We start from the raw sequence: 23739 nt of genomic DNA on the forward strand, positions 1-23739 counted from the left end.
CCTTCTTTATTAATCCATTGCGTATAATTTTTGATTCATCTCGGCATTTATGTATAGTTTATATTATAATAAGGTATATAATGTGTTCAAGTTCTCGGGGTAACTATGGCTTCGAATCCGTCGTAGCTCAGCGTGAGTCCGTTCTTGGGTTTCAGAGTCGGCAGCGGACGGTCTGGTAGCGGATGAAACTCAAAGACTTTCAACAAAGAGGCCGTGAAAAGGAAATAAGTATTTCTGGCCAGCGGTTCACCTAGACACGCCCGTTTACCTATAATATCCAGCAGATGACAAAAGCAAACAAAAAGCTTTCTATATAGTGCTGCGCTGCTGGAAAATTCTTCTATAAAACGGCCATCGTCAGCAGAGAGAGTCTAAATATACCGGCGCTGAAAGGTAGAAGATGGTCGGTTTTGATCAATGTTCTGCCGTCAGGACTCAAATGTCTCTCGGGGCGGAAGATTTCGGGATCTTGCCAAAAGCTTTCGTCGTCATGGTGAACGGTAAACAGATTCACCGTCACTATACTGCCCTGCAGAGACAAAGTTTTGAGATAGATTTGTTTGAGAAACATACAGCAACTGTTATAGACAAATATCCCGGCTAGAGCTTATATAAGTGTCTTAAAAAATAGGTACAACGGATTAGACGACTTTATAATACCCGAGGAATGGAATAACCCCCCAGTTGGGTGTCTCGCAAAGCTTTGTGGGCGACCGCCAATGGAGTGATGTTGCTAAGGCGTTGGGCTTCCATCAGAGCGGCTTCGGTATAAGGCAAACTGATGTACAAAAAAAAAATGACGTAAAGGTGCGTCGTTATGCAATTTAATTCGATAATATAATCACACCTGGGTCGGTGGGCCAATTGAGGCAGAGAATCGCCGCACACTTGGTCCAATTCCGTTTGAATTTGGCGCTGAATGTCGGGGTTGTGTAACAGATACAAAAGGGCGAACCCGATGGATCCGCTAGTCGTTTCCGCTCCGGCGATAAAGAAATCGATGATGACACCAATCAATTGATTCTCTACACACACACAAGTTTTTTAATATCGCCCATATTCTAAACGTTTAAATTCAAATTTTTGGGGAAAATGCGGATTATTATTTACCGTGGAACGAAGAGTCGGTGGATTGACGTTTGCTCATTTCCTGGAGATAAACGTCAATAAAATCTCTGGGATAATCCTCGGAACGATCCTTGGCATGTTCCCTAATCCTTTCCTGAAATTAAAAATCAAAAAAGTTTTGATGGACCCCTCAGTCAATAACTTGACTGAATTGACTTATTATTACCCGTATGAAATCCTGGAGTGGAGTAAACAGGTCGTTGCGCAAGCCCAGCAATTTCCTGGTCAAGGACGGAAAGTAGCGCAGGCAAAAGTCCGGCAGGGGGATATTTGCCCGGGTGAAATCGGCGCTCCTGACAAAGTTGTCGACAATGTCGAGCAAATGGGTCAATCTTGTGTCGTCCCTCCTGAACCGCTCGCCGCCCACAAGGGCCCACAAAATGTTGATCAAAGACAAGTTGAACAGGCCTTTCAAGTCCACCGATCCGTGGGCCAATTGATGGGCTCTTATCTCCTGCGTCAGGTCCTCGATCTCTTCACGGATGAGACCCTCCGACGACGTCCGCCCGAACCCCAAATCCCTCAGATGGCGCAGAGCGAATCGGCGCTGCTCCTGCCACTCGGGCCCGTCGTTGTGGATGACTCCGAGCCGCTGGCCGAATGTCCGCTCCCTTCTGGCCGCATTGCTCGGCCGTCCGGCCAAATCCTCGTTGTAGAGTGCCTCCCTAACAGCCTGGTATCCGCAAACGGAAATGAATGGCTGACTGGGCCCCAGATAGAAGCCGGCGACTGGACCGTAATGATCCGACAGCTTCTTCAGCGCCAAATGCGGATACTCCGGGTCCAGTTTCGAGAGAAACGGGATGAAACCCACCAATGGCAATCCTCTCGGTCCTTATTTTTTGAAATAAAAAATTTAATTTAATTTAAAGTCTTTGATTAGTCGTCAGAAGAGAGAGCAGCATATAGAAATAATAAGATATAATGAGCAACGAAGAGAAATACAAGTCTGGGAGCTTATCACAAAAGTTATTCTTCAACTTGGGTCGAGTTCCTTATATAAATTCATTATACAGCCTATACCAAACATATACACGCTGGCGTGTATGCTTGTATAACTCAAGTTGAGCCAGCCTATATTCGTCGCTGTCTATATTTCTTATTCCAAACGGCCAACAACTTTTTAATAATCTAAGGTGTGTCTGCACCCTCCCGACTGTGAAAAATAATGAGATCCGACATTTGACATATGTAAAGTTACACACAAATTGGGAAGAAACTCGGTAGTACAACTATGACAATTGGTACAAAACCAGACACAAAGTTGCTGTTATTTATTAATTTGGTTTATTGCCATTGAGTTTAGGCGGGTGGAAATGAAAATACCTGGCGGGAAATTCGAAGGCCGGATGGAAGCTTTGATGAGCAGAGCGAAAAGAACTAAGAGTACAAGAACTTCGGTAATCATTTTCCGGAACTAAAACAATGTACACGTATGTTGTTCTTTTATTTATTTTAAGAAAGAATTCGGTGGGATGTTGTCTGGTTGTCTACCCTGGAACGACTGACTCTTTCAGCCCATATAGGCTGTGTTGTCAGAATATCGTTTTACAAATTTTCGAGTGGTACACATACATAAAGAGAGATCGATATATGACCAAACACGTTCAGAATTCGTTAGACAAGGAAAGAGGGTTGGGCTTCTTCTCGAAATTCGAACTCCCCCCCCCCCCCCACCAGAGTTTATTTTTCTATTTTAAAAAGTTCGCTTCGACCTTGTAAACTAGGCTCGAATTTCCTATATTTATTGAGTCTGAGATTTGTTTTTTCCCGAGTTCCTTTTTTTGGTGGGGATCTCTTTGTAGTTTGACTAGTTCCCGCTTTGATGAAAGAAAACGGACGACAATAATACGTAAGGAGAATGGCATTGTGTGTTTCTTTTATCTGCCGGCCGAGTTCTATCGGCGGAGCATTTCTCGGGAATTCTCTTAATCGAATCGGGTCTCGTCGACTGATTATCGGGAATCTTGAAACTAACGCATTCTCCCACCAAGCTGAGCTAAAGTCTCCGCTCCCGTTCGTCGGAATGTTTCTGTCAAGTGACTAATTTCGCTCGTAGATGGCAGCACGTCATTCTTCCGGCCGGAATGGTCCCATTTGTTTATTTTTCCGTGTATTCTTTGTTGAATCAAATGTTGATTGAAATCTAGAACCGCATTTGGAGCGAAAACGTCTACGGAATTCTCCCCTTCTTGTTTTGACCAAATAAACAAATCTGGTATGTTGCCATCAGCGACAGGTTTCTGATTAGTCGGTTGACGGATGGCAGTTTTCTACTTTGTTATGTAAAATGACACCTGAGTGCATTTTTAGAAAATAACATTTGTCTGAAAAGTTAAATTGTAAATTAAACCCTTAAATGCCCCTCAACTATACTGGTTACATGCACCCTCTCTTAAATCCAAACCGCAAAAAGGATAGAAGCGGTTTAATCGCCAGCGTTCAACATCCGCTGAACGTAGACGAAATAAAGTCGTTTCATTAAGATGCATCAAAAACAAGGTAGGCTACGCTTATTTTGATGTTGCAGTTCTTCAAATCAATGTATTCTTCTACTTTTAAATAAACTACATGGACATTAACGCCAGCGTAAACTCAATCCATATTATAGCCCGTCACCCGTCACACCAACGACAATATAGTAAATCGCTGATTGTGTTGTTAATATGTATATTTAGTACGGCAAACGAAGCTTCATTATTATGCATAGGCCGGCCTGTTGTGTACTTGTAGAACGTCGAGTGATTAAAACGAGGATGACCAACTGCATTTCACCTTAGCAGTGTCAGAAGTTGCAATCGCCACCATTTGTACAGGTTTAAGTTCAGTCGTCGTGAAAGGTGCTGCGAACGAAGGAACTGCGTCAGCAGCGCCGGATTTCTGTCGTCGTCCAAATCAAAGAAAAATTGCGCAAATGTGAACTTGGGAGCTTGAACTTGAATTATAAACAAATTTGACACGAAAGCAGACGAATTACCATGTAGACAGCAACAGCACCACCGCTGGACAATTCAGTACAAGTTATTGTTACTCTGGAATAAAGCAACTTGTTTGGCGCGATTGACACCGTAGCGACTTGGGCACCAGCAGAAGAAAATTGGATAGTGATAGTTCCAGACACGGCAGTTGACGACTTCATGCAACTGCTGAGGGAGCTGGCCATAAACCTGCAAGCTTTTGGAGGATGTATATTACAAATTAATATAACTCTGGTGCAATCAAACACATCTAGCTAATATCTATTTTTAAAAATAACAGCAGACCCTTTATACCTGTAGCTGCTGGGGTAATGGAAATGTCCTCATTTCGAGCTGCTCTGTCCGTTAGGGCTGATTTGTAGTCGGCTTTAGATTTAGAAAGACAAAATTATAGGATGCAATGTAAACAAAATAACCAAAAATTGAGTTACGAAAAATGGCTATAATGTGTTTTTCGGTTAATTTACCTTCTGAAAACAATAATCCGGATTGAGGATGAATTTCACCTTGTACCAGTGTTGGGATCCAAATCGGAGCCCCATAGGGATTGTAATAACTATAAAGTGGTGGGGCAAACATTTGCTTGGATTGGCGAACGACTCCAGCAGAAGGAAGAGATGCTAGTTCCTCTTCAACTGCATTGACGATGAGACAGGAAACCGTCGCCAATAATACCTAATTAAAGTTTGTTATTAACAGAAATATACGCAATAAATTCGCGCATGACCAATTTATTAAACAAAACTCAACATTAAAACGGTATAACAAAAAAAAAATATGCACACACCCAAAACATAGAAACTGGAGTAGAAAACGCCATTATTGCTGCAAATAAAGTCAGGTGGATGAGGTGTCGACTGAAATGATGCTTTGCGCTTATATAGCTCCCGCGAGAAGGGCAACGCTACGCTTGGGGGACTTGCAGGCTTGCATCTTTATTTAAAAATAAAAATAAATAAAATCTGAACTAAGCGGAGCATTTCGTTCGTCGGCGATCTAGTTCTTCGCCTTATACTCTGTCTCACCTTCAGCTTGAAATTTCAGACTACGCAATTTAAAAACCGGTCCGTTTGAACTCGCCAATTAAAATAGAAGGTCGGGGAGTTGGTATTCTTTGAGCTGTGACTTGAAGATCCTTATATGAAAGAATTCAGACATAAAAAAAAAATATTTTTATCCGAGTTTCGATTTTAATCTTAAATTTAACAAATAAATATTTATCTCGAGATCATTTCTGCTTATTGGCGCCGGTTTAATATATATTACATTAATATATGATGTAATAAATGATATATAATAATTAAATATGATAATATATCCCACAGGGAATCAGTACACCAACAACCGTTGATTTTCTGGCCCCAGTCGAAATTGTTTTAGATATAACTGACGTGAAAACTGGAATTTGGACGGGAGAAAGGCGTGTGGGGTTTTCCCCTATTTTCTAGTTCCCGTAGTCGACCCGACCTTCTCTTTTTTGTTTGTTTGTTGCTTGTGGGTTCATCGACACCTCAAACGAGAATCCGACAAAGAGTGGCATTGAACTACTGCATGAAACATCCAACTGCGAAGTGTAGCTTAATATAGAAGATCTCGTTGTCGGAAAACAAAATCAACTATTTAAATATGAAGTGACATCTCAGTCAAAGCGATTTGAAATCATTTGACTCTACTTTTTATCCATGAATGATTTCGCAGAGTGCGCTTTTACTTTTTACTTGTAATCAACTGATTTTTAAAAACTTTATGAAGCAGTTTCTATCTCTATCTACACTGGAACCCGTTTGGCGCGCCATTTACAACTATGGCGCACGCTAGTTGATTAAGTTTAGTTTTTTTTTATTAATGATAATTATTTAAAATTTTTAAAATTTTTTTTAATTGTTTAATTTTTTTATTAATTAATTTTTTAAAATTAATTGAAAAGTTTTTTTTAAAATTTTATTTAATTATTAAGTTTTTTTTATTAATGGCATGGGATGCTCTTTTATCTACCGGCTACTCTTTTAACCTCGCCTATACCATATCAACATGATCATTAACTTATCAATCATAATAACGAAAGTAAAAAAAAAAAAAAAACGAAAATGAGTTGTATGCAAATTTGATTCTGGATGTATATACACAGTGGCGGTATCCTACTTTCATGTAACTGCTACTCGGTGACAGCCTACTAACCAATTGATTGAAACTACTTCTCAATTCTTCTACCTTTTCTTACTCGCCTTACTAAATAAACTAAACCACTTTAAATTCTTTCCTGCTTTTACTACCCACCCCTTACTTAAAAAGTTTTGACCACTTCAATTACGGCATTGGTTTTGGCATTCCTACTGATATTATTCGGCACCACCAACCGACCATTTAGATTTTATTTAACTTGGAAAGAAGACATGATTTATTCGGGAATTGAACCCGGACCTTTGGCGTGGCAGTCTAGTGCCTTACAGGCACGCCACATTGATATATGCAAAAGCTACTATCCTAACGAATACTACTTATTCCTTGTAAGTTGTAACCTACTAAACCGTAATGATGTGAAAACATACTACTTACAGTTTTGTATGTTACTAACCTACAACTGATGACTTTTTTCCATCAAACTGCTAACCATTCCTACTGAACTATTTGAACTAGTGATCAAAGGTACTGAATTGTTCACACTACTTATAACAAAAGTACTAAATTTTTTAAAACTACTAGCTATAACCTACATTGCTTTTATTATTGATTACTTTTTAAAATCAAACTACTAACCCTACCTGAACATACTGAATTTTTCAGACTACTAACTAAATCTTTATAAACTGCTGGACCAACCTACTGAACAGAACTATGCCTACTAACAGTTTCACTAGGAATAACGTAAAAAGTAGGCAAATGAATGGTTAGTAGAGAATTTGTACTTAAGCAAGTACAGTAAAATACTGAATTGCGTTTCAGTAGCATATTCGACCCTTTTGAAGGGTACTGAAACTGTTAGGGGTGTGTAGGTACTGGAAATCGTTAAAATAAGCAGTTTAACGCGGCTGTGTAGTCAGTGTACCATTGCAAATAGCTACCCACCCGATTTCTCCAAGACTTTTTAAAACTGTTGCACAAGTTCTGCTCCCGTTATTCTGTCTCAGACATTTAACGTCTGTTTAACGTTCACCTCATGTTTAGCCACTAAATAGGAATAATTCTAAATCCATTTCCTTGGTCTTAAACGAATAGTCAATACACACAAGACATTTATCGTGTAGATGAATTTTTTTAAAATAAATGTATTCTCCTACTTTTTAAATATTACATTGACATTTTAACGACAGCGTGAAATTAAATAAGCCCATCGAAAAAAATGGCAACATTAAATCGGTGTTTGTGCTCTTGATTCTGATTATACGCGAGCGAAGCTATTACACCGTGAATAGATAAATGAGTATACAAGCAGGTCTGTTGTATATAGCTGGACGACTTGCTGGATGAGCAAGTCGAGTGATTACATAAGTGAGGACCAACTGCATTTCAACGTGCCGGAGGTATTGGTTCCGTCAACAACAACAATCAACACGGCTGGTTTATTTTCAGTCACTTCCTTAACGCCCGTTGCTGTTAATTTGGCGGTTTTCTGCGACAACAGCAAATTAGTCTCATGGCTACTTGGATGAACAATTTGACACAATAGTAGACTTATTACCGTATAGCCAATAACATTGGTGAAGGTATTGCAGGTAAATTTCACTCTGTTAAATAAAAGGTTTCTCGGCGAGATGGCCACAGTAGCACCTTGTCCAGTTGCAGCAAACGTAACAGTAATAGTTCCTGACGCCGCACTGGATGACACTGTACAACCGGTGTAGCCGGCCGTACCGATGCACGCTGTTGGAGCAAATGAAAACGCATAATGAAACTGTGCAATCAAACACATGACTAGTATTAAGCCTTACTTGCAGCTGCTGGGGTCAAAGAAATGTCCTCACTTTGATTTAATATTTTTTCTATTGGCGCTAATTCGGAGCCGCCTTTTTGGCATTAGAAAAATACACCACGACCATGCAATGAGAAAATAATGTCAGAAAATTTAGTGACGAAGAAAAAAGGCCTGGATGTGTTTCGGTTAATTTACCTGATGACAAGAACTCGGGTTGAATTTGACCTTGCGCTGTTGGCACCATAATCTGAGCTCCATAGGGATTGTAATAATTAAACAGCGATGAAGGCATATAGAACATTTGCTTCGATTGGCGATTAACAACAGAAGGTAGGAATTGTTTGTCTTCGGCTGCATTGACAATGAAACAGCAAACCGTCGCTACCTGAGATTTGTTATAATAGAAATATCTTTTAAATTCATACGGGCCATTTATGAAACAAACTTAAAGTCAAAATCGGACTCAAACAGAAATAATAAAATAAATGATTTAAATACCAAAAGCAGCAGGGAAACTGAAGTAGAAAACGCCATTGCTGCTGATTTGCAAAAGTTGGACGCGTACTGGACGAGAGGGAGTGATTCCAGTGGAGTGTCGACTGAAAAGCGTGGCTTTTTATAGCTCTCGAGAAGGGCGGAACTTTGCGTGAATATCTATCGAAAATTAAGGAAAACATTTTATTTTTTGTTTGTTTTGTTTTCAAAATTATCGCAGATGTCAGACCAGCAGTCATTCTGGTTCTCCCTTAACTTTGGCTAATCTCCAAATTTGAGTGCTGTCGTTGATATGATAGTACCTGAGTTTTTCTTTTTTAATTCTTTAGTATCGGATTCAACTTGAAAACTGGAATGGTTTGCACCCGCCAATTTAATTTCGGTCCGTACATGGTTGGCTCGAGTCAATGCAAGATGTTTTGTAAGATAATATGATTTTTTAAAAAATGTCACATTCAACTTGGTTTGCTTGCAATGGCAAATTTGAACGTCAGTCCGTAGACTCTACATCTGACTTACTGAAGCAAACGAAGAATTCAGACTAAACAACTAATATTAGTGGTTGCTGCCTGATTACTGGGAATTTTAAATCCATCGCATTCCCGCCGCAATTACTTGAATGCTTTTCTATCAAGTGATATTTCCCTTAAATTATTTCTAGTGTACGCAGTAAAAAGTTATTGTATTGTAAAATCACACTCGGAGCGAATGTCTAGACTTGTTTGGCAAAACAGACGAACCTGTTCCGTTTGCCAGCGGTGTGTATTTCCTATAAGGCGTAAGGAGACTGCTGAATTGAATTGCGTCTTTCCCACTCTCAATGTTCGTGTTCTTTTGCAGGCTCGCAGCAACAGTTGGCAGTTTTCAACATTGTGTAGGTAGTCTACGTGAGCACAATAATCTGTTGTATGGCATTCAAGGTTGTTTCGCGTATTCGGTTAAAAGCTGCAGGGCTCCTGCCGACTTTTCAAATGTGATTTAAGTGAAACTGGGGTTCTACTCTTATTTGTAAGAAAGAATTCTCCGGTGCAAACTGTCGATAAATAAAAAGAGATAACTCAAATAGCGCAACTGGAAAATCATTTATACGTTGGCCATTACGACGCCCTTAATAATCGAGAATATAACTTAGAGTATCCAGGTTGGCTGACAGCTGTTGTTAAATTAAATGTTAAAAAATTCAAGGTTATAAATGGACTGCAGACGGTCAATGCGAATTGAACGAGATGTGTTTTATTCTCATGTGGGCGCCATCCATCAAGACCGGTTTGTATCGTGTCTCCATAGTGTAATAAATTCCCCACGCGGGTTTGTTGAACTATGTCTTGAAGCGAAACGCATTTATAATTCGATATTGAAAGGTCGCCCATGCAAAAACCAGAGATACTAGTTTCGTGCGTGACTCGAGGTGAAGTCAATACCTATACGGCCAGCCCACACCTACAGCGTGATCCAAGCTAAATATCAAACATCACGGTCACGATTGTCACGAACAGTCATGGAATTCCCGATAAAACTCAATCAATGGGAACCGATGGGAACCAATCCGCACAGTCATTAATTTGGTCTGACAACGAAATGTCAAGAAAAGGAGTTAAGATATTTTTATATTATAATCAATGAATTGGAATACCAGAGCTTTACTACTACTATACTACGGTCCGTTATGCAACATAGATTGGTCAATTGGTGTCAATGGCCGGCCAAACGACCGACTTCATTGACATCCTCGGGCACTAGACTTGCGTCATTTGGATACCAATATTGCAAATATTGTCCACCAGATTTATATCAACTTAATTTTTTTAATTAATAATAAAATTAAACAATTAATAAAATTAATAAAACAATAATTGAATAATTAAATAGGCTAATAATAATAGCATTTAATTTAAAAAATTATTAAAATAATAAATTAACATCTTTATTTTGTAAATCCGAAAATTTTAATGTAATTTTTTTTTTAATTCTGTAAAATGAATATAATCTTTCCTCATTTTTAAAATAATGTCCAGATTCTTCTTTTCTGTGGATGCAAAATTTGGCGGGAAAGTCGAGAGGGAACACGAACTTACATTTGGCAACAGTGCTGAATTAATGGCTGCACGAAAAATCGCACTTAAAGTTACACATAAACACAAGTCGTGTCCAACCATGCTCTATGGTCGTGTCCATTAGACCTCTTCTAAGCAGGTAAATAACTTTGAACTAAAAACTTAAATAAGGATAAAATGTGGGCTATAGTTATAAGCAATAAACTGTGCCAAACTTGTAAGATTTTGGTTCCTGATTATCACTTGGTAGCACATGTTGGCCCTCAGTCGGTGCACGGCATGGTTGGCATGCTATTTTGGACATTAACTTTGTTTGATATTATAGTTAATGTTGCCATTTTTCTTCATTCTGCAGGTCTGAGTCTTGAGCCAGTCATCATCATCAACATGCAAAAGTTATCCTTGTCATCACTCATCATAAGTAACTGTTGTTGCTGGTTGACAGCTTCATCGGTAGGTATTCATTGTGTGTTTCTATTATCTTTTCTTCTGTCACGCATTGAAATGATTTTGCATGGCTTCTTTCTGCCAAGTGTGCTCAATGAAACTTTACATTCTCTCGTTTCCACAACATTTATTAAATTTGTTAATGTAGGTGAACAGCATCCTGCTGTATTGGAGAGTCTCCAGCTGATCCATCCCTTCTTTCCCCCATCTTTCAATGTCCTTGTGTACACTCATGTGAATGTGTGTGTATTCACGAGGACTCCCTTCATCCTATCCTGCCTGGCGTGTTCAACTTCATCTCTTCAGAGTTCGGATGGATCACTTGGAAATGCTTGGTGCTATTTCCCGAGTTACAAGGTAGGAAAAATCTACCCTACTTTCCATTTGTGAGCCTTGCTTTTCGTTACACACTTCTCGAAGGCTGTTGTAGAAGTTGCTCACCTCTCATTGGCAGCAAATGAGGGAAGCGAACACATTAATAATGAGTATTTCGTTAAGTTAACCACCGCTCAGAATGTGGTCATTCCTGGTTCATCAGTTAGGTGTTTCACGGGAGGGCGAACCGCGAACCTCGACACCATCTTCTTCGTTCAGTTGGGTCAGCATAGTGTTCGACAAAACTGTCTTTCCCCATCAAGTCAACTTTATATGGCTGAAGTCCCAATAGGAATAACTTTTACCGTCAGTTCGAGTCAGCGCAAGTGCTTTACTTTGAAGCTTCCGAGATTTTAAAACTCATTTCACATATGCTGTGCAAGGCTTTCTTCGGCTTTCTTTGTGTACGCTATTTTTCTTTATCGTGATGGTTTTGGATTGCTTTTCTGCAATACTTGACACCTTCAGTATGTCCGATCCAACCGATGGAATCTTTGTGAATTTTTTTGTCATGGGGTCGATTTCATTTTCTTCGACTGAAGTTTTATGGTAACTTTGAATTCCTTCTGATATTGAATAACCACAACACTTCTGCTAACAGTTCATGGAGGTAGTGGAAGTCTCTTCCTTTAATACTACCGAATTGGCATGTAGTCTTTGTTCTCGTGTGACAGTTTTTAAATTTTCAAACGAGATCATAAAGTTGCGCTTCCTTGACTGCATTCCCATTTCCCCAAATGATTGACAACAATCTCATCTCTGGAATATTTATGTCGACTGGCATCACAACGTTCTTTGTGTGGTCGATTCTTGGCTTGCAGACATTGAAACGGCCGATTAACTCTTTGATTTTCAGCACCAACATCTTTTGTTTAGTTGACAATCAAATAATCTTACTTACTGCCTTTAACAAGAACCAATAAAAGAAAGACAATTAACGGACACAACTTGTTAGAAAGACGAGATAAACTACAGCCTGTCGACCGTTGCTCCGTGATGTAGAACTCGGTGTAGACACACATTCTTCTTCTCAAGAGTAATGACATTTTCATACGCCCATAGATACTCATAGAGAGACAGGTGACAATCTCCTTTTTTTAAATACAAGGTTTTTCCCTTAAAGTAATACCCATAAGCCAGGCCGATTCGTTATTTTTTGGCGACATCATTTCATTCATTAACGAATTGACGTTTAAACCTTCAACTAACTGATCTAGAAACTTCATTGATACATTTTTTTTTCTACATTAAAACCTATCCTGGTGTCGTTTGGAACTATATTTTTTCAAGGCTTTCTAAGTACATTTTGTTAACTAAACTAGTTTACGTATGAGAAATGAGAAACAGTCGATCATATGGAAAATTGAAAAATGTCAGTGAACGTCTCGATGACACCTCGAATTATTAATAGCCTAACCAATGAATTCGGAATATAAAAAGATGGTTTCAACTCTCCGCTTTTAATTTTATGGTGCGCCGTTTGCGACTAGCATTGTATGTTGCTTTTTATCAGTGGGCTTAATTTGTTCGTTGAAATGTTCCCCTCTATCAAATGAACGACAAATGACGTTCACGTATGATAGTATGTTACGGACCGGAGTAGTAAATATTGATTGACATGTGCGTGATATTTATCATTGTGGTTACAGTGGCTAGGGCCAATTCAAATGGGTCAACTGCGATTCAACATTTGCTTTCTTACTCAGGCGAAATTGGGGCGTTTTTTGGGGGGTGGGGGTGGGGGGCTCAATCAGCCCAACAGAGCCGATTCTACACCAGCTGCTTCGTTTTATGGGATTGAATTCCCTGCTGCAAATTCAAGTCGGTAAAAAGAGACAAACAGAAAGAACGATATCTTCAATTGGAAAATCAGATACGCCTGAAGAGTGTATTTTATTACGACACTCCCTAGCGAGGATGGCTGATAATAACTTGACTTAAATAGGGCGTTTTATTTGAATACTGAATCGCATGCAGGGTGGGCTGATCGCTATCAATTCCAAGGTGAGGTATGTTGTTTCAAGAGGGAAAAAAATATAACGTTTACGTAACAATTCCAGGTTAAAGAATGTCAACTAGTTATACTCTGACCGTCAATGCTGGGGATTAAATGAAATGCGTTTCTCAAAGGCCTTATCAGCCACCGGTTTTTCGACTCTACAAAGTAAAATATTCCCCGAATCCAAATTAAAATGTTCGCCACGCCACTTGATAGTGGGCATTGTTAAATGATTATTACATCATTATATTTTTTCTTCTGCTACATTTTAAGACGAAACAGCAAACCGTCGCCACCTGAAATTTGTAGTAACGGAAATTTTTTATACATGCGTAAGGCTAATTTGATTAAACTAAATAATCACTTAAATAGGAAACGTAAAGAAAAATAAATTAATGAAATACCAAAAGCAAGGAAACTGAAGTTGAAAATGCGCCATTGCTGCTAGTATGCAAAGTTGAAAGATGCGTGACATTTTATGGCTGTCGGGAAGGGCGGAACTTTGGCGGGAATGTCGATGGAGTATTCGGTAAAAATATTAAAATTAAAATTTTTTTGTTTGTGTTATTTGTTCGTCGTAGTTTCATACTGGTTCTTTCTTAACTTTTTCTCATCTTCATGTTTGAGTCACGTGGATATCTCTTCCAGCGGTTTTTCAAAATCTTGTAGTATCGCATTCAACTTGAAAACTGGATTGGTTTGCAGTTTGCACCTGCTAATTTATTTTTGGTCCGTAAACGGTTGAATTGAAACAATCCAAGAGATTTTGTAAAATATTTTTTCTTGAAATGTCGGATTCAACTTTGAAAAAAAACTGGTTTGTTTGCTATCACCAATCTCATGTCAGTCTTTTGTTGACTTTGATGAATACCAAACGCATAATTCAGACTCTCCAACTTTCTCTTCAATGCTTTTCCATCAACTGATTCATTTTTCACATAGATGCAAGCACGCAATTCTTCTGGTTGGAATCCTATTCTTTTTACCCATTAATTAAGTCGACGCAGTAAAAATGTATTGGGATGTAGAGTCATACTTAATGGCTCAGGTACCTTGTCCAGCCCACAGTTTAACCACTACGGGAAAATCTAAAACAATATCCTCCTCATTGTACATGGAAAAAAAAAGATAGCTGTCTTATTTTGTTTTCAAATAATGTATTCTTCTCATTTTAAATTAGCGTTAGTTTATCTTCAGTTGCTATATTAAATTAAATTAAAATAAACTAAATATCGTTTTTTACCTTCCCCTTTTTTTGTTGGTTTTGGGTTCATCGACACCCCAAACGAGAATTACGACAAATGGTGGAACTGCTGCATGAAACGTCCAACTGCGATTCGTAGCTTAGATTTCGTTGATAACAAAATGTCAAGAGAAGAATGTACTAATGCGGATATAAAGTAAAACACCCAAGTCGAGCCGATTTGTAATCACATTGGGCGACATCTATTCATTCATTGACAAAATCCTCCAGAGAAGTGCGCTTTATCGTTTACTTGTGATCAACTGATGTAGAAACTTTAAAAAGCAGTTTCTTTATTCTACATTGAAACCTATCCTTGCGTCGTTTAGGGAACTTATTTCTTTTTTCATTGTTTTCAACCACATTTTGTTAACACGTTTCAACTACCTTTTTTTCTACAACTTTTACATTTGTCGAATCATGGTCATCTGCCAGCGACAGGTTGCTGATTACACGTTTGAACTTGCTGATGCTGATATTTCCACTCGCGTCCTTGGTGTTCTTTGGCATCGACAGTTATTCTAATTTGCGTAAGACAAAGCATGGATATGCTAACCTGTTTTATAATTATTTTGTGTGCCATTTTGATAACAGTGCCTGCCCTGGCGCTATTGTCCAATAAAATTGGGTTTTTTTTTGTTCAATCTGCCGCAATTAACAAAAAAAAAAAACGCGTCTGAATAGTTATTTTGTGTTACTAAAAGCCCTTAAGTAAAACATGCCGATTTATTCAAATATCGACAGCATTCCGGTTGCGCTGATCGCAATTCAATCCGAATTTTAAAAAAAAGAAATCTAAACATTACTCTGTACTTGGTGCAAACGATGATTGTGAACAACGTTCAACAACGAGATGCTTTCCACCACTGGTTTTTCATCTCTACGAGGTCAAATATTTCGTGACTCAAAATCAAAATGAGTCTTTTAACATGTTGAATTTTTTTTTTTAAATAAATGTATTTCTTCTACTTTTTAAAATATTACATCGACATTTTAACGTCAGCGTAAAATTAAATAAGCCCATCGATAACGAGAGCAACGGCAACATTGCATCGCTGTTTGTTCTCTTGATTTTGATTGTACGACGAGCGGAGCTTCACTATGCATAGATATAAGTATGAGCGGGTATGTTGTATAGCTACTTGCTGGAGCACGTCGAGTGATTAAAGTGAGGACCAACTGCATTTCAACGAGCCGGAGGCCTTGGTAGCGTCAAGTAAACTCACAATCAACAAGGCTGGTTTATTTTCAATCACTTCCTTAACGCCCGTTGCTGCCAATTTGGCGGTTTTCTGCGACAACAGCAAAACAGTCTTATATGGCTACTTGAATGAACAATTTGACACGATAGTAGACTTACCGTATAGCCAGCAACATCGGTGAGGGTATTACAGGTGAATTTCACTCTGGTATAAAAACGCTTACTCGGCGAGATGGTCACTGCAACAGTTTGTGCAGCTGCAGTAAACGTAACAGAAATAGTTCCTGTCGGCGCACTGGATGACGCTATACAAGGGCTGCTGTAGCCGCTGGCAATGAGGCACGCTGTTGGAGCAAATGAAAACGCATAATGAAACTGTGCAATCAAACACATGACTAGTATTAAGAGAACAGCCTTACCTGTAGCTGTTGGGGCTAAAGTAAGGCCCTCATTTGGATTCATTATTCTTTCAATTGATACTAATTCTGGGCCGCCTTTGACCATTAGAAATACACCGGAATATGCAATGGGAAAATTTCATCTAAAATTTAGCTAAGAAGAAAATAAGTCTATGTGTTTCGGTTAATTTACCTGATGACAAGAATTCGGGTTGAATTTGACCTTGCGCTATTGGCAACGTAATCTGAGCTCCATAGGGATTGTAATAATTAAAAAGCGATGAAGGCATATAGAACATTTGCCTGGATTGGCGATTGGCAACGGAAGGAAGGAATTGTTTTACTTCGGCTGCATTCACGACGAAACAGCAAACCGTCGCTACCTGAGATTTGTAATAATAGAAATACCTTTTAAATTCGTACGGGCCATTTATGAAACAAACTTAAAGTCAAAATCGGTCTCAAACAAAATTTAAATAAATTATTTAAATACCCAAAGCAAGGAAACTGAAGTAGAAAACGCCATTGCTGCTAATTTGCAAAGTTGGACGTGTGCTGGACGAGAGGGAGTGATTCCAGTGGAGTGTCGACTGAAAAGTGCGGCATTTTATAGCTCTCGAGAAAGGCGGAACTTTGCGTGAATGTCGTTGAATATTAAGAAAAAATTTGAAAAAAAAAAGTTATTTATCGCATCGTCGCAATTTCATTCTGGTTCTCCCTTAACTTTGTCTTATCTCTCCATCTCCACATTTGTATGTCGTATAAATACCTGAGGTCTTTGTAAAATCTTGAAATGTCCGATTCAACTTGGAAACTGGTTTGTTTGCATGGGCCAAGTTCACTTCGGATTGTACTTGGTTGACTTGAATCAATCCAAGATATGTTTTGTCAAATAATGTTACTACCTTAAAATGTCGCATTCAACTTAGAAACCGGATTGCTTGCCAATTTCAACTCAGTCCGTACTCTGCTGACTTTAATGAATCCCAAAAGAAGAATTCAGACTACCAACTGATAGTGGTTGCCTGATTATTTGAATATTCTACCACTTGTTTGAATGCTTTTCTATCTGAAAATGATATTTGCCCAAATTATTTACAGTGCACGCAGTAAAAATTTATTGACATTGTAAAATTACACTTGGAGCGAATGTCTAGACTTGCGGTTTGACAAAACTAATAACGAACCTGTTCGTCTGCCAGCGGTGGATTCCCGATAAGGCGTTTGGGACTGCTCAATTGCATTGTGTCTTTCCCACTCCTAATGTCCGCGTTCTTTCGCAGCAACAGTTGACAGTTTTCAACATTGAAGGTAGTCAACGTGAGCGTAATAACCTGTTGTATGACATTCAAAGGTTATTTTGCGTATTCGGTTCTTTAATAATCGAGAATAACTTAGAGCATGCAAGTTGGCTGACCGCTGCTGTTAAATTAAATGTTAAAAAATTCTTTGCTCTGTGCTTTGATGGTCAACGGGAATTGAAAGAGTTGCGTATGACAGGTTGGCGCAGCACCACCGGTTTTGTCGTGTCTCCAAAGTAAATTATTCCTCGCGCGGGTTTTTTTGAAGTACCTGCGTCTACAGGCAGAATGCGTTTATAATACATTTCTATATAAAAAGTTCGCCCATGCAAGTACCGAATATACCAGTTTCGCGCAAAAATTTTGAAGATAAATTTTTTTACATTTATTATTTACATAAAAAACTTGCATATCTGGTTGGAAATATATGATGGCTGGCTCAGGCTTCAAAATTTCAAATCTTCACAATTAATTCAACCCAGACGAATATAAATCCAAACAACATTTACTTTTTGCTAATGTTTTTATTTAAAAAAATAATTAATTTGAAAATTCTGTAAAATGAATATTATCTCTCCTCATTTAATCATCATGTCCAGAGCACAGATAAAGACCACTTTCTTCTTTATCTATGTCCATAGTCTTCTTCTTTTCTGTGGTGGTGGATGCAAAATTTGGCGGGAAAGTCGAGAGAGAACTGAGAACAGGAACATTCGGCAACAGTGCTCAATCAATGGCTGCACGAAAAATAGCAAACAATGTTAAATTAAAAAAATGTGATTAGTCCGTTTAGTCGTGTCCATTAGACCTCTTATTAGCAGGTAACTAACTTTAAGCAAAGAATTTAAATGAGGTTAAAATATGAGCTTTAATTTATAGCAATAAAATGTGCCAAACTTGTAAGATTTTGGTTCACTTGGTAGCACATGTTGGCTCTCAGTCTGAGATGCACGGCATGGTTGGCATGCTAATGGACATTAACTTTGTTTGATATTTTGGTTCATGTTGCCATTTTTCTTCACTCTTAAGGTGTGATTTGTGAGCCAGTCATCATCATTAACATACAAAAGTGTTCCTTGTCATCACTCATCAGCAGCAACTGGTGTCGACTTCATCGGTAGGGTATTAATTGTGTGTTTCTATTACCTTTTCTTCTGTTACGTATTGAAATGATTTCGCATGGCTTGGCGTTTATTAAAAATTGAAAAGCATACCTAAACATAATGTCTCATTTCAACTTTTCCTTGTGGCTTCCTCAAACAATATTCACTACATTTATTAAATTTGTTAATGTAGGGGGAAAACATCCTGCTGTATTGGAGAGTCTCCGGCTGATACATCCCTTCTTTCCCCCTTCTTTCAATGTCCTCGTGTACACTCATGTGAATGTGTTGTGTATTCACGAGGACTCCCTTCCTCCTATCCCACCTGGCGTGTTCAACTTCATCTCTTCAGAGTTCGGATGGATCACTTGGAAATGCTTGGCTGTATTTCCCGAGCTACAAGGTAGGAAAAATCTACCCGATTTCCCATTTGTGAGCCTTGCTTTTCGTTACAAAATCTCGAAGGCTGTTGTAGAAGTTGCCCACCTCTCATTGGCAGCAAATGAGGAGAGTAATCACATGTATAATGAACGGACCGCATTCAGAATGTGGTCAACCCTGGGTCATCAATTAGGTGTTTCACGGGAACAGGGCGAACCTCGACACCATCTTCTTCTTCGTTCAGTTGGGTTAGCATAGTTTTCGAAAAAACTGTCTTGCCCCATCAGGTCAACTTTTTATGTTTGAAGTCTCATTAGGAATAACTTTTACCGTGAGTTTGAGTCAGCGCAATTATTTTACTTCATGATGCTTCCGAGATTTTCAAACTCATTTCACATAAGTGTATCATTCATGACTTTGCGTACGGCATTTTTTCTTATCGTAATGGTTTTGGACTTTTCTGCAATTCCTTGACACCTTCAGTGTTTCCGATCCGACCGATGAAATCTTCGTGAATTTTTTGTCATGGGGTCGATTGCTCGATTTCATTTTCTTTGACTGAAGTCATACTTTGAATTCGTTCAGATTTTATGATTTCATTCATTACCCAATTGACATTTAAACCTGCAACTAACTGATCTAGAAATTTCATTGATACATTTTTTTTCTACATGAAAACCCATCCTTGTGTTGTTTAAGGAACTTTTTTTTTCAAGGCTTTCATTTCAACTACATTTTGTTAAATATCGTTCACGCATGAGAGAAACAGTCGATCACATGGGAAATTGGTGAACGTCTCGATGACACTTCGAATTCCGTCAACGAATCGAACCAATGAACTGGGAATATAATAAGATGGTTTCCGCTCTCCGCGTTCAATTTTATGGTGCGCCGTTTGGGACTATGGCCCGCTAGTTTGGCAATGTATGTTTTTATTTTTATCCGTGAGCTTAATTTGTTCGTTGAAATGTTCTCTATCAAGTGACAAGTGACGTTCACAGATGGTAGCACGTTTCGGACCGGAGTAGTAAATATTGATTGGCATGTCGATTTGCATTTAGAGGAGAGCATCGAGACTATTCTTCTTGTTTGTGAAATTTAACAAACCCGTTCGTCTCCCAGCGACTGGTTTTTGATTCTGTGGGACTGCTGAATTGCGTCTTTTACCACTCTCGCATTCTTCGTTTTCTGTCGCAGACGACATTGTGTAAGTTGTACGCACGTGTATATCATAACCTGTTGCGTGACATTTATCATTGTGGTTACAGTGGCTAGAGCCAATTCAAATGGGTCAACTGCGATTCAACATTTGCTTTCTTATTCAGGCGAAATTGGGGCGTTTTTGGGGGTGGGGGGCTCAATCAGCTCAGTAGGGCCGATTCTACACCCTGCTTCATTTTATGGGATTGAATTCCCTGGTGCAAATTCAAGCCGGTAAAAAGCGACAAACAGAAAGAACGATATCTTCAATTGGAAAATCAGATACGCTTGAAGAGTGTATTTTATTACGACACCTCAAGCGAGAATGGCTGATAACTTGACTAAAAATAGGGTATTTTATTTAAATACTGAATCGCATGCAGGGTGGGTTGATTGCTATCAATTCCAAGGTGAGGTATGTTGTTTCAAGAGGGAAAAAAAATATAACGTTTACGTAACAATTCAAGGTTAAAGAATGTCAACTATTTATACTCTGACGGTCAATGCTTGGGATTGAATGAAATGCGTTTCTCAAACGCCTTATCAGCCACCGGTTTTTCGACTCTTCAAAATAAAATATTCCTCAAGTCCAAAATAAATGTTCGTCACGCCAATTGATAGAGAGGGCATTGTTTCAAGAAACCTACGTGTGTCTCTATTAATTAATTAAACCTGAAATCAACTCGGAGTAAATTTGACCTTGTTCTGTTGGCACCATAATCTGAGACCCATAGGATTGTAATAATTGAAAAGCGGCGGAGGCATGCATGGCGTAGAATTTCTTTAGTTGGCGATTGGCAACGGATGTCAAAGGTAATTTCTCTTTGGCTGCACTCACGATGGAACAGCAAGCCGTCGCCACCGTAATTGATTGTGATAGTAAATAGATTGAAATTTATGGGGAAAAAAAACTATACAATCGTGGTATAATAAAAATCCAGGCAGAAAATAAAGAATTTAAATATTACCAAAAGCAAGGAAACTGAAGTAGACAATGCCATAGCTGCTAATTTCGAAATAAGTTTGACGCAGGGTCAAAGTCTCTACTAAAGTTTCTACTGGTATATGCGTGGCATCATTATATGTAAAGCTGTCGAGAAGGGAGTACGTAACTTAATTTGCTTTTAACCGTTTTTTACTCGCCTATTTCTTCTGTTTCTTCTTCAATTGATTATCAAGAGTCAGGTATAGGAAAAACATTGATCCTTATTTATTCAAAAAAGGCGCGGGATAAATTCTAACCTTTTTCCGCGCATTATTTTGTTTGTCGTTGGCATTGCTGAATAATATGCCCACGCCACCATGTATTGAACTGCCTATACCAAAACCAATTATCTAAAAATAGAGGACTTGATTTACTTATTGAATAAATGATTTCCTGGTCCGGTTGAAACCTGTCTTGATTTAGATAACCAACATTTTGATTCAAGGTCAAAGAAAAACAAGTTATCTTTGCTTTTATGGTCAGTTGGTGATACCCTAGGTCAGTCAACTTCACCACCGGTTTGTTATCTCATATCGTATCTACCAGCAGGTAAAATATTGTCGGAATTTGCTTGAAATCAGACACAATGTTGTTTTGTTAACTCGACAATCAATGCTTAAAGGTCACCGAGGTCCCCCTATAGACACAAAATTTTAATACTATGACTACTAGTTATGTAATACAGATTAGTGTCGTCAAACGATACATCCAGTCAACCGGTTCCGGTGGAATGGTTATTTTTATAGCTATACAGCAGAAGATCTTGCGTCTTTTGCAGTCAACACTACAAAATACAGTCCAAACTAGATAAATTAAGTAAATTAGGGTTTGCAATTTAAATGAACTTCTTTTGTAAAATTTGAACTTTGACGCCACAACTCTTAGCCTCTATGAATTATTTAAAAAAAATTCTTCTGACGTCAAAGCATTAGATGATTATTTTATATGCTGATGTTTTTCAAAGGCATGTTTTCTTTTTAAATATTACATGAACATATCTAACGTCAGTGTAAAATTAGTTTGAATTTATGCAGCCCATCAACCGTCACATAATAGATCCCCGCCGGTTTCCCCACTGGGACTTGGACTGGGGCTGACGGTTTCCCCACGGCCCTATATTTTTTCAAAATGTCCTGTGGGAATAACCTGTGGGAATAACTACATTTTTATGACACTTTCACTGGAATCAGGGAAAAATAAGACGAGTAAATAACAAGTAATAAAGACGATGTTTTTATCGTTACAAATTGTCATTCGTTTCTCGGCTGGCATTGCGTTTTGGTTTCCAGATCTGCTGTGCATATTTCCAAACTTTTTTCTTTTCTTTATTTATTTTTATTAAATAATTAAACAGTGCTAGAATGCCTAGGGTGAAGAGTGTAAAATCTCTGTTTCAACTGTGCATAGCATTTATTGTCCCTATTATCGAAGATAGTGATTTTCCAGTTAAACCGTCGACGAATAATGAAGTGGCGATGATCGAGCCAGAAGTGGTTGTCAATCCATTTCATCAATTGCGTGAGTCAAATAAAAAGATAAACCTTTTAGAAAACAAAAATTTATCTTCTTTAAATGTTGTTGCATTTATATTTGAATATCTCTTTAGCCGTAAGCGTCCTGGAACAAATAATCGTCAACGTCAATTTCGTGTACCATACCTATGGCAAGCCCGCAAACACATTTGTTCTTGAATATCTGATAAGCCCGCAACTCAGATTCGCCAGATTTCATTATTTCACCGAAGAATACTTGACAGTTTTCCCCCAGTTTTGAAATTTGCTTTCTTTAAACTTGCGATTCACAAAAGCAGGGGACGATTGCTTACATCTTATAGGAACTTATTGTACAAATTTAAGGTATAGCTACGTGAAATCTAAATCTTCTGTTTGTATAATATTATTCATTTTCTAAATGCTCGATTTCTTATGGTTTATTGAATAGAATGTTGGATGTTCATCAGTGCCATCGAATCACAGATACTGGGGTTCGATTGCTATGCTTCAATTACGACGATCTAATAGAGAAACCCTCTGGCTTATGCAAGAGCCTCCAGTATTTGCTGATGTACTGCACTAGTGTTACAAAACAAGGAATTCAATTGGCCATTAATAATCTCACCAAGTTGAAAAGCCTTCATCATTTAAGTACCTTTGAAGTTTTGGTAGAGTTCATTCAGAAGAATCGGTCAGATCAAAATTGGTCGGAACTTCCGAATTTATTTTCCTTGGTGGATCTTAGAGTAGGTTATGTCACTCTATACAGACAAGGTAGTCTAGGACAAGTGGTGCAGCTCATTCCATCCCTTACTTGTGTCATCATTATTGCCATGAAGGAATTAACTGACATTGATCTTTTAAGCTTGGCGTCCTTAAAAAACCTCAGACAATTTTATTTAAATTGTCCCACCGAGCTTAAACAATATAAAGGGTTTGAAATCACGTTTAAAGGTAGCGTGGTTCCCTTATTGAAAAATACTGGAAATTTATTGGAGGTTCTCGACATTTGTTTTTTTGCTGTCGTCGATCTTTGGACTGTTTT

At 38.4% G+C, this 23739-nt stretch overlaps 4 protein-coding genes and 1 long non-coding RNA gene across 7 annotated transcripts; 1 reads left to right on the forward strand and 4 right to left on the reverse strand.

Annotated features, from left to right (window-relative positions):
• Positions 1 to 5: 5 nt before the first annotated feature.
• On the reverse strand, positions 6 to 2620 carry LOC124349661 (methyl farnesoate epoxidase-like). Its single transcript, XM_046800432.1, has 7 exons — positions 2455 to 2620; positions 1295 to 1962; positions 1111 to 1222; positions 848 to 1025; positions 661 to 778; positions 382 to 529; positions 6 to 268 (listed from the first exon to the last, which is right to left on the reverse strand). Exons 1-7 carry the CDS (start codon positions 2534 to 2536, stop codon positions 87 to 89), a joined length of 1488 nt encoding a protein of 495 aa, XP_046656388.1. The 5' UTR covers positions 2537 to 2620; the 3' UTR covers positions 6 to 86.
• A 1032-nt stretch (positions 2621 to 3652) lies between these two features.
• LOC124349994 lies at positions 3653 to 5004 on the reverse strand. Its single transcript, XM_046800960.1, has 5 exons — positions 4894 to 5004; positions 4577 to 4781; positions 4401 to 4472; positions 4106 to 4302; positions 3653 to 4008 (listed from the first exon to the last, which is right to left on the reverse strand). Exons 1-5 carry the CDS (start codon positions 4924 to 4926, stop codon positions 3874 to 3876), a joined length of 642 nt encoding a protein of 213 aa, XP_046656916.1. The 5' UTR covers positions 4927 to 5004; the 3' UTR covers positions 3653 to 3873.
• Positions 5005 to 7352: 2348 nt separating this feature from the next.
• On the reverse strand, positions 7353 to 17499 carry LOC124349935. Of its 2 annotated transcripts, none has more exons than XM_046800883.1 (6): positions 17419 to 17499; positions 8518 to 8673; positions 8215 to 8404; positions 8040 to 8110; positions 7786 to 7971; positions 7353 to 7716 (listed from the first exon to the last, which is right to left on the reverse strand). In XM_046800883.1, the coding sequence occupies exons 1-6, from the start codon at positions 17473 to 17475 to the stop codon at positions 7588 to 7590; spliced, it is 789 nt and encodes a 262-aa protein (XP_046656839.1). In that variant the 5' UTR covers positions 17476 to 17499; the 3' UTR covers positions 7353 to 7587. The 2 variants fall into 2 exon arrangements, with proteins under 2 accessions (XP_046656839.1, XP_046656840.1); XM_046800884.1 differs by having other exon boundaries at positions 7786 to 7967; positions 8036 to 8110.
• On the forward strand, positions 10567 to 22420 carry LOC124350461. Of its 2 annotated transcripts, XR_006920987.1 has the most exons (6): positions 10567 to 10707; positions 10924 to 11021; positions 11164 to 11372; positions 18562 to 18649; positions 18829 to 19038; positions 22236 to 22420. It is a non-coding gene; the product is annotated as an uncharacterized LOC124350461 (long non-coding RNA). The 2 variants fall into 2 exon arrangements; XR_006920986.1 differs by lacking the exon at positions 22236 to 22420 and having other exon boundaries at positions 18829 to 21660.
• On the reverse strand, positions 15611 to 16809 carry LOC124350018. Its single transcript, XM_046800993.1, has 5 exons — positions 16725 to 16809; positions 16425 to 16614; positions 16253 to 16327; positions 15993 to 16177; positions 15611 to 15924 (listed from the first exon to the last, which is right to left on the reverse strand). The coding sequence occupies exons 1-5, from the start codon at positions 16755 to 16757 to the stop codon at positions 15796 to 15798; spliced, it is 612 nt and encodes a 203-aa protein (XP_046656949.1). The 5' UTR covers positions 16758 to 16809; the 3' UTR covers positions 15611 to 15795.
• Positions 22421 to 23739: the final 1319 nt, after the last annotated feature.

This window comes from Daphnia pulicaria, chromosome 7 (assembly GCF_021234035.1).
Source record: "Daphnia pulicaria isolate SC F1-1A chromosome 7, SC_F0-13Bv2, whole genome shotgun sequence".
Lineage (NCBI taxonomy): Eukaryota > Metazoa > Arthropoda > Branchiopoda > Diplostraca > Daphniidae > Daphnia > Daphnia pulicaria.